The sequence below is a fragment of the Pseudopodoces humilis genome, chromosome 8 (assembly GCF_049639895.1).
Source record: "Pseudopodoces humilis isolate 2021_Gansu_Grassland_sample_001 chromosome 8, ASM4963989v1, whole genome shotgun sequence".
Lineage (NCBI taxonomy): Eukaryota > Metazoa > Chordata > Aves > Passeriformes > Paridae > Pseudopodoces > Pseudopodoces humilis.
In genome coordinates, this window is record NC_142207.1 from 28,827,294 (window position 1) to 28,836,693 (window position 9,400).

Here is a 9,400-nt window from a genome sequence, read left to right on the forward strand (position 1 = left end):
TTTTTTAAAGCAGTAATATACAAACAGGTATTAAATGAATGTTGGAGTCTGTCAGGACAAGGAATTGACAAAGGACTTTGCCCCAGGCCCTTGAAAGATCTCCGTAGTTACGGTGAGCAAGAGCTCACCCACAATGCCCCTGAAAAGTTATATGTTAAATTTGCTGGAAAGTTCTACAGTTTCCTTGTTGTTATTGGTTGAGATTTACTGCATTATTTTACATATTCCTAATCCCCAGTTTTTATTTGTTCCTTTCCCTCAAACTCTGCCCCCAGCCTATGTTATAGACTTACTGTAGCACCCTGGACCCTGGCATTTTGTGTACATCCTCTTACTGTGTATGGTTTACGCGTTTGTTGTTTTGCTTATTAAAATATTTTATTTCTGGGTCACACAATTGTGCCCATTCCTCTTTATTACTGCCACCCTCAGAGCTCACGCTGAGTATCCCTGAGGTAACACCCAGCCAGACCACCCAGGCCTGGCTAGAAATGAACACTGCTGTCCATGGAAAATTACTAGTACTCCAAAAAAAAATTAATAATGCTAATAAAAGTAAGTGTATAGAACAAGTGAAGGATGGATTCTGGACCAGAGTGCCCCAGAAAGGCAAGAAAGTTCTCTGTCTTTATGCATTTCCTTTGTGTGGACTCTCAGTTGCTGGGACACTGACTTGCAATACAAGAAAAGGATTGCCTTAACACCCCCGTTTCCTTAATTACCAATACTCTGGAATTATTCAGCCTTTGAGCAGAGGGTAGAAATTCAATGTTGAAAGTGATTTTAAAAACACTTGCAAAAAATTCAAGATGTCACCTTGCATCACCTTACATGTTCAGCACAGCAAGCAGCTGAGTCCCACAAAAGCTTTTAAGACTTCAAAATCCACTTCTCATGTTTACAAAAGTCAAAATAGGCCAGAAAACCACAGAAACACCATCTGGCACCTGGACTTGTTGACTTGGACCTTTTTCAAGACTTCTTTATTGACAGTGGCTACGAAGCCAGATAGTGGGATGGTGGGCAGACTGCTCAGGCTGTTCAAAGGGCCTGCACCTGCCCCAGCACAACAGCCTGAAGAGCACAGCAGTGCTCCAGCCCCACACAGGCACGGGAGGCGGGGAGAACCAGAGGCCATCGTGGCCTAACGGTGAGCTTCGGGTGTGCCTAAAAGCAAATGAAGCAGCAGCAGCAGCAGAGTGGAGTGGCTGAGACTCAGAGGCGTGTGGGTGTGGCGGTTCAGCTCTCCCCACAAGCGAGGAATCGCAGCCCCTGCCTCAGAGCCAGTCAGAAAGCCAACCAAGTGAGACCAGAGGCTGGGGAGCCTTCCCATCTCTCTTGGCCACGGCTGCAGAACACCACTGCGTCTTCCTGCGCCTGTGTTTGGGGTGTGCTGAGCCCAGAGGCGGCCAGCTCGTGCTCTGTTGTCCCAAGAGCGTTCTGGGCGGGCACGGGAAGTGCTGTGTGCACAGTGGAGCGTCCTGGAAGGTGCTCACGAGAAGCTCCTGCGGGAACAGGGCTCTGCTCTCTGGCTGGGAACAGCCTGGATTTGCTGCCGAGACCGCAGGCAGGAGTTGAGGCACGTGAAGAGGCAGCGGGCAGCTCGTGTTTGCAGGGGACGTGGGGCTGTGCACCAAAAGCGACATGGGGAAACAGACATGGGGGAAAGAAAGAGGCGCTTGAGCCGGAGTGCCTGTGTTGCAAGGAGCAGAAGTAATTCAGCCTTGCCAGGGTTTCTTAAGTGTGGCTTGGTGTTCCCCAGGAAATGTACAGAATTGGGAGAAACGCCTTTGGAGGAGAGGGGCTTGCTTCTCCAGGAAAGTGTTTCCCCAGGAGCCCCCAGTGAGGCAGGTGCAGCTGTCTCCCTTTGGCTCCCTGCGCTCCTTTCAGTCCTTGAGGCCCGCTGCACTTGGCAGAAGGGCGTGGGAAGGGAGAAGGCCGTGAAGGGCAGCTCTGGCATCTGCCTGGGCCTGTGCAGACCAAGCCAAGCACCTGCGGCAGGGTGTGATCCCCATCTTTGAGCACGGGTCTGAGCCAGATCATCTCTGTCCAGCTGAGAGCCCCAAAGATCTTTCACGGAGAGCTGTGAATTCAAAGGCCTTTACATGCACACTAATGCCATCTTCCCTATCGGGTGTGTTTTAACTCGTGGGAAGTTTGCCTTTTGCTTGCTGGAAGCTGCTCTGCTCCAGGGCCAGCCCTGAGCTGGGCCGTGTGGGCCAGGCACCGTGCAGAGTCCTTCCCTGAGCACTTGGGCGCTCTTGGTGTGTCCCAGGTTGTCTTATACACTTGGGGCAGTGGATTCCTTCCAACCTGGGGCACTTTGGGTGGGATAGGGGCGGCCCCAGGGCACGTGGCAACGTTTCCAAGGGCCCTTGGTGACACGGGGCGGTACGGTCACCGTGGAACGGAATGGGACGGGGTGTCCAAGCAACCCTTTGTGACACGCGCTCACAAAGGTGCTGGCGGCAACGCGGCCACGCCAGAGCGCTCGGTGCTCGCGACGGGACAGGACGGGAGAGAGCGGTGCTGTGCGGGAGCCCTCGCACAGCCAGCTCGTTCGTTGCTGACCCGGAGCCTTTCCGAGGCGTTGCTCCTGCGGCTGGCCTTGCGGCCAGACCGCGGGCCTTGGTGCCTCGGAGCTTTCCGAGGCATCTCCCATCCCTGCGGCCGGTGCCCTCGTAGCCAGGCCGTGGGACTTGGTGGCCTCAGTCGTTCACGAGGAGCGTCCTGTCATTGTGGCAGGACCCCTCGGGACCAGAGTGCAGGACTCGCTGTCCTGTAGCTCTCCTGAGGCTTCTGTGTCGCAGGTGCCTTGAAGGCACGACTGCGGCACTGCTTGACTTGCCCGAGGCATCTGTCTGGAAGGTGCCCTCGAGGCCAGACAGCAGGATGGCGGGCAGAGGGTTCAGCCTGTTCAAGGTGCTTCGGGGCAAAAAGAAGAACGGCCCAGCAGCAGCCCCAGCACAGCAGCCTGAAGAGCCGGAGCAGCTGCAGCCGCTGCAGGATGGTGAGTGGCAGGGTTGGGCCGCAGGGCTGGGGCCTGCAGCCAGCTTGGCCCCATACCCCAGCCCCTGAGGAGATGCCCACAGAACAGGGACCGTGCTCTGTCCCCTGGGTGTCCGGGGCTGTCCCTGCCCGCGGAGCACAGGGCTGGGCCGTGTTCTCCGGCCTCTCCCGCAGCCCCTCAGCTCTGGCTGTGCTTGCCCTTTGCCAGATGCAGGGAAGGGCCGGACACAGGAGCAGGAACCCACCCGTGGCCGCTTCCGCAGAGCACTGCAGGTACCTGTGGCCATCCCCACCCGGGCCGGGCCTGCTCGGCCGAGCTCTGCGCTTGGAGCATTGCATGCAGCGTCCCTCTCTTCCCGCCCTTCCTTCTGCTGCAGACGTTGCGGGGGTTCCTGCGCATTCGGCGTAGGAAGAGCAGCGCCGCTCCGACCAAGGGCTCAGCCCAGCCCGACTCCAGGCTGACCAAGCTACAGGCAAAGCCTGATGCCAGCACAGCGTCAGCTGAGCGCGCAGCCAACTCTGCCCAGGTAATGGCTGAGGGCAGGGTGAAGGCTGACATGGCCCTGACTGAAGGCATGGCCACCACAAACACCCACACACACACACGGCATCTCCAAGACCGATGCCACACCCGCTCCACCGGGTGTGGATTTTCTCCAGGAGAAGGGTGTTTCTTCTCCGTAGCAGGTACCCAGCCTGGGGCCAGGGCTGAAGGCCTCCCAGGATCGTGTGGCCCCTCAAGCCACATCCACTGGGCCTCCCTCAGCCTTTGAAGGCAGCACAGTGCGGAGGGAAGGCAAGCCCTTCTCGGGGGAAGCTGGGAAAGTTGCTTCCATGGACAGCACTCCAAATCTTGCCCATGTCTCCTCCAGGTGCCAGCCATGGTGAGGGACATTCACCAGAGACTCGTGTCCTGTGTCTCTGTGGATGCCGGGCTGCAAACGGAGATTCTGACGCTGGCTGAAGAACACCCTGCCCATGTGGTGACGAGCCTCCTGCGCTGTGCCCCATCGTGCGACGGGTACGGGACACAAGTGCCTCGTGAGCTCGGCGCTCACTGGCCTGCAGGGCCCATCGCCCTGTACAGCCTGTCCAGCGGGCTCTGCTGGACAGACAGAGAGCTCCGGGCCCTTGGGACCCCTCTGTTTCCTCAGCCTGCTGCCATGCTCCCTGCCTGGTCCTCAGGGCACCGGGACTCTGTCACCCGGCCCCACTGTGCAGCTGCACAGGGCACGGTACTGATGCACAGCTCTTGTCCCACAGAGCTGCCGCACTGATGTGGAGAGCCATCGGCTCGTCAGAACCCGCAGTGGAGAAGGTGCTTCCAGAACTGCTCTCCGTGATGGAGAACAGGCCACTGCACTGCATGCTCTTCTCCATTGTGGACAACAAGGCTGTCTTTTCCCTGGCTGTGAGTTTCTGGAGCTGGCCTTTGCTCGCCCTCCAGGACACCTTTCCAGCAGCTCCCCATGCTCTCCCTGCCCTGCAGCTCCCTGCCTCAGGCGCTGGGCTCAAAGCTGGGCTGGGGGCAGGCTCAGGGGCAGCAGGCCGGGCGCTCCCCCTGCCTCTCCCCTCGCTCCCTGCACAGGGACACCTCGGCAGTGAGCGCTGCCTCAGAGCGCTTTGTCTTTTGCAGGCAACTGTGGTGCTGTGGGTGATTGCTCATGAGCCCGAGTGGCACGAGGCAATCGTCCTTCATTCCGCTCATCTCTTCGTGGCTCTGCTCTTCCAAATTTTCAGCACCACACAGCAGATACCAGAGGACGTTGAGAACTTCTGGAGAGTGTGCCAGGAGGAACACCACCTTCCCACCAACCCCAGCAGGTCTCAGTTGTCCTGTCCCACCCATGTCCTTGTGGCCTTGTGGCCAGGGCCAGGGCTCCCAGCGTGACCTGGCCTTTGCTCGGCACACAGGTTTGCAGTGCAGACCATGAAGGCTCTGCTCTGCCAACTGCGCGGGCAGAAGGAGCTGGTGGCTCTGGAGCGCAAGCGGGTCTGGGACACGCTGCTCTGTGCCGACACCCAGCACTATGCAGCGGGTCTGCTGGCCAGGTGAGTCCCCCTTCTCCCCGCCACTGCCAGCATTTGTGCCCTGTGCCTGGGCTGCACTGCCCAGTCCCCGTGGTTGTGAGAGAGCCTTGTCACCGAGGGACGGCCAAGCAGACTGGAAAAGGCTGGGAGATGAGGGTGTCCAGGAGCAGCCGCCTCCCAAAGGGCCCGTGTCCCCTCACGGGGTGCTGGGAAAAGATCGGACCTCTGTGACTCAGTCCTGGGAGAGGTTTGCCCACCCAGCTCATGGCCTTGCTGCCTTTTTTCCCCCTGCCAGGGAGATGCGCCGTGGCTTGACCCCCTTGTGTTCCCGCATTGCCTTGCACCTGCTCAGCCTGCTCATCGGGAGGAAGCCACGCTGGGATCTGCCTGCCCTGGCATTCTTTGTGGAGGTGAGCCTGAGGGCCAGCGCTGCCTCGCTGAGCTGCCTCCCAGCTCTCTGGCCTCTCGGAGCTGCAGCCGCCTGGGACGGTGCCCACGCTCGGTGCTGCTGCCTGTGACCGGCCCTGTGCGCTTCCGGGCTCCTGCCGGCCACGTCCCCTGTCACTGCCCTGTGCCTTTCAGGTCCTGGAGTGTCTGGACTTGAGCAAACATGGTGAAAGTGCCATGATGGTCATGTCCAGGCACCTGCCAAGCGAGTGCAGGGACAGGCTGCGCCTGGAGCTCAGAGGCCTCGTGGTGCTCAGCAAGGAGCCCTCGATGGTGAGACAGGGGGCAGTGGCTGAAGCCGCGCTGGCAGCGTGCGGCTGTGGAACGCAGCCCCTTGGGCTTGGCTGGGCTTCAGGAGCTGAGGCAGCTGCTCCCAGCTCTCCTGCCTCCCGCTTCGGCTGCCCGACGACCTCGGACAGGCCTTTGGCCTCTGGGCCCCGCAGCAGCTGGGTGGGGCTGCAGGGCCAGGGCGCTCTTGGTGCTGCAGCGGTTCACGGCTTCACAGCACAGCCTTGTCTTGCACACAGAGCGCAGGAATACGCGGCCTGTATCAACACCTGGTGGAGCAGCTGGCTGACCCCGACGGAGAGATGGTCGCGATGACCCTCTCGGTGCTCCTGCATATGCTCCAGGAGAAAGGCCTCAAGATACCCAGTGCCGCCGCCCAAAAGCTGTCTGAGCCACTCCTGCCACACTTTGAGAACGTAAGGCTCTGTGCCCCCAGCCACGGGCACTGGACGCTGTCCACAAACTTTGTGCCGTGTGCGGTTTTGGGCCTTTGCCCCGGTAGGCCTGGAGTAGCTGCTGGTGCTGAGGTCTTCTCCTTTCCTCCAGGACAACAGCCACGTGCAGCTGCTTGCCGTTCAGCTCTTCGGCAAGGTGATGGAGCAGGTCATGGAAGAGGGGAAAAAGCCTCTCACGAGAATCGTGAGCCAGAGCCTGCTCCCTCTCTTCTTGCGCTGGCATGACGAGAACTGGCGCGTGGCGAAGGTGAGGTTTTGTGTGACGCTGCTGCTGCTGCATCCCTGGCAGGGGGCTCGGCTGCCTCCTGCCCTGGCACCTCGCGGCCTCCAGCCTCCCCCTGGCCTTGGCACAGGGACGCGGGTCCCGGGCCCCGGGCTCTGGTGCCACCTGCGGCTCTGCTGCTCTCCAGGCATCTCGCCAAACACTGCTTTGTGCGGCACGGTTCCTGAGGAGGAGCGATCTCGAGGAGCTGCTGATGAAGGAGCAGCGGATGAAGTTCGCCGAGTGCCTGGTAAGGACGGCCTGGAAGCCCCAGCCACGGCCTGGAGAAGCCCCCTGCCCGCGGTGCTCCGTGTCTGGGGTGGCAGCCGGCCCCCTGCTCGGCGCTACACCCAGGGGCGCCGGCCTGCGCCCCACACGCTGCTCCCTTCCCTGGGCCCGCGGGCTCTTGTCCGGGCTCCTCCGGCGCCGAGCCGGGTGCCCACGGAGTCCCGGCCCGGCCTCGGGGCTGTGCGGGCCGGGCAGGCCGGTGCTGGACGCGGGGAGCGCCCGGCCGAGGGGCAGAGCCCGCGCCGAGCCTTCCCTGCTGGCGCTCTCCGCAGCTGCTGGAGGACGAGAGCCGAGCGGCCGAACACGTGCGCTGGGCCCTGCCGTGCCTGCAGAGCCCACAGAGGTGCCTGCGAGAGGCGGCCGTCAGGTTCATCGGTGAGCCACGGGCCCGCCGTCCCTCCCTGCCTCTCTGCCCGCCCGCTGCCCCGGCAGCGGGGGCCGGGCCCGGGCCGCTGCAGCCCCGCCTGCCCTCGGGGCTCCCGCCGCCCTCCCGCAGCCGTGCCCTCGGGCGTCGGGATGCGGCGGGGGCCCGGGCTGAGCCCCGCCGGGGGACGAGGCCGTGTGGCCGAGGGCTGGCAGCGCCCGTGCGGGGCAGCCGTGCCGCCTGGTGCCGCGACACGCTCTGTGTTGGCAGGGGTCGCCGGGGTGCTCATGATGGGGCAGAAGGAGGAGCTCCAGGTGCTCAGCGAGGGTGAGTGAGGGAGGGCAGCCGCGTGGCAGCTGCAAATGCCGGGCACGGAGCTCCAATCCCTGCCCGGGCTGCGGGGGGCTCGGCTCCCCGTGCGGCCGAGGGCCCGAGGGCGGGGCACAGCACGGACAGCTCGCAGGGACACGGCGGAGCCGTGGCCAGCACCTTCCGGCCGATGCCCTTGGCTCCCGCTCCCTCCTGCCATGGCAAGAGCTGGCCAGGAGGCTTTCCTTGGACTCCCACAACCCGGCCTCTGACCGTGGCTCTCTTCCTCTCTCTCCCAGCCCTTCAAGCCCTCCGGGAAGATGAGAGCCCCTCCTTAATGAGCCAGGTTGTCCAGCAGACCTTTGACAGAAGATCTGCTCAACTTCGTCTGCTGGATCAGTAGAACCGGTGTCCTTCGGCGACCTCCAGTTCCCATTGAAGATGGGACCACCTGCAGAGCAGAGGGGACCAGCTCCAGCTCCAGCTCCAGCTGATGCTGGTCCTAGCTGAACCTGTTGGAAGCTCCAGCAGCTCCTGCATCTCTCTCCTTGTTGGCAGCTCCCTCCCTCCAGCCCTTGGCCCCTGCCCATCCCCTTTTTTCCCTCCCAGCTCACCCCTTCGCTTTGCCTTCCCCTATTAAACAGTTTGATTTCTTCACTTTACCCACGTCTCTGTGGAGCTGAAGTAGCACAAACCCTGAGTCCTGGGACACGCAGGGCCCTGCTGCCGTTCCCTTCCACGCTGTGTTTTGTGCACGGACACAGAGGAACGAGCTGAGGCTGCAAAGGTCCCTGTCCTGCAGGTGCAGCAGCACAATATCGTGGAGTTCAAGGGCATTCTGAGCACGCTGCAGGGGACAAGGACCCTGGCTTTTAGAAGAGCCAACCTGAGTATGCTCTGATCCCAGTCGTGAGGGATTCCATGGCGAGCATCCACGGAGGGCAAAGGAGCTTGCAGGGTTGGAAGTTTTCACAAAGAGCTTCCTCCAAGCACAGCAATGCTCCGTTCCTACACAGACACGGGAAGAGGGCAGAACCAGAGGCCATCGTGGCCTAACGGTGAGCTTCGGGTGTGCCTAAAAGCAAATGAAGCAGCAGCAGCAGCAGAGTGGAGTGGCTGAGACTCAGAGGCGCGACCGTGCTGGGTGTGGGTCTGGCGGTTCAGCTCTCCCCACAAGCGAGGAATCGCAGCCCCTGCCTCAGAGCCAGTCAGAAAGCCAACCAAGTGAGACCAGAGGCTGGGGAGCCTTCCCATCTCTCTTGGCCACGGCTGCAGAACACCACTGCGTCTTCCTGCGCCTGTGTTTGGGGTGTGCTGAGCCCAGAGGCGGCCAGCTCGTGCTCTGTTGTCCCAAGAGCGTTCTGGGCGGGCACGGGAAGTGCTGTGTGCACAGTGGAGCGTCCTGGAAGGTGCTCACGAGAAGCTCCTGCGGGAACAGGGCTCTGCTCTCTGGCTGGGAACAGCCTGGATTTGCTGCCGAGACCGCAGGCAGGAGTTGAGGCACGTGAAGAGGCAGCGGGCAGCTCGTGTTTGCAGGGGACGTGGGGCTGTGCACCAAAAGCGACATGGGGAAACAGACATGGGTTAAGGAATGGCATTCTAGTCAATAAGAGGGAATTTATATTGTTTAGGGAATGAATACACCCTACAAGTACTGACTATATAGCAATGCACTTTAGCGCTTCCTTACACTAGATTTAGTGAAAGGTGAAACATATGGTCGGGTCTTAACATAAAATGAGATGCAACACCTTTTTTTCCTGTAAAGCAATTTTGAGGAGATTAAGATCTACAAATGCATTAGAAAATACATGTTCTATCTATACTTTTAAAACAATCTTTACACTGCTGATAGATGGTATGGTTGGAAATAGCTGAAGGAGATCAGCTCTGTCCAAACATATTTCTTAGTGTTACAGATGAGTGTGTTTTTCCAGTAGCTAGGTA

General features: G+C 60.6%; 1 protein-coding gene across 1 annotated transcript; it reads left to right on the forward strand.

Annotated features, from left to right (window-relative positions):
- Nucleotides 1-1,177: 1,177 nt before the first annotated feature.
- LOC148183873 (maestro heat-like repeat-containing protein family member 7) lies at nt 1,178-7,856 on the forward strand. Its single transcript, XM_088058969.1, has 16 exons — nt 1,178-1,713; nt 2,299-2,762; nt 3,218-3,282; nt 3,387-3,536; nt 3,882-4,030; nt 4,273-4,420; nt 4,646-4,833; nt 4,924-5,061; nt 5,336-5,450; nt 5,623-5,937; nt 6,015-6,191; nt 6,322-6,477; nt 6,641-6,742; nt 7,053-7,155; nt 7,415-7,471; nt 7,753-7,856. The coding sequence occupies exons 1-16, from the start codon at nt 1,178-1,180 to the stop codon at nt 7,854-7,856; spliced, it is 2,967 nt and encodes a 988-aa protein (XP_087915095.1).
- Nucleotides 7,857-9,400: the final 1,544 nt, after the last annotated feature.

Coding starts and splice junctions, on each gene's coding strand:
- LOC148183873 (XM_088058969.1), top strand. CDS start 1,178: ATGAAGCAGCAGCAGCAGCAGAGTGGAGTGGCTGAGACTCAGAGGCGT. Junction 4,031..4,272: donor TGTGCCCCATCGTGCGACGG/GTACGGGACACA, acceptor CTTGTCCCACAG/AGCTGCCGCACTGATGTGGA. Junction 4,421..4,645: donor AGGCTGTCTTTTCCCTGGCT/GTGAGTTTCTGG, acceptor TGTCTTTTGCAG/GCAACTGTGGTGCTGTGGGT.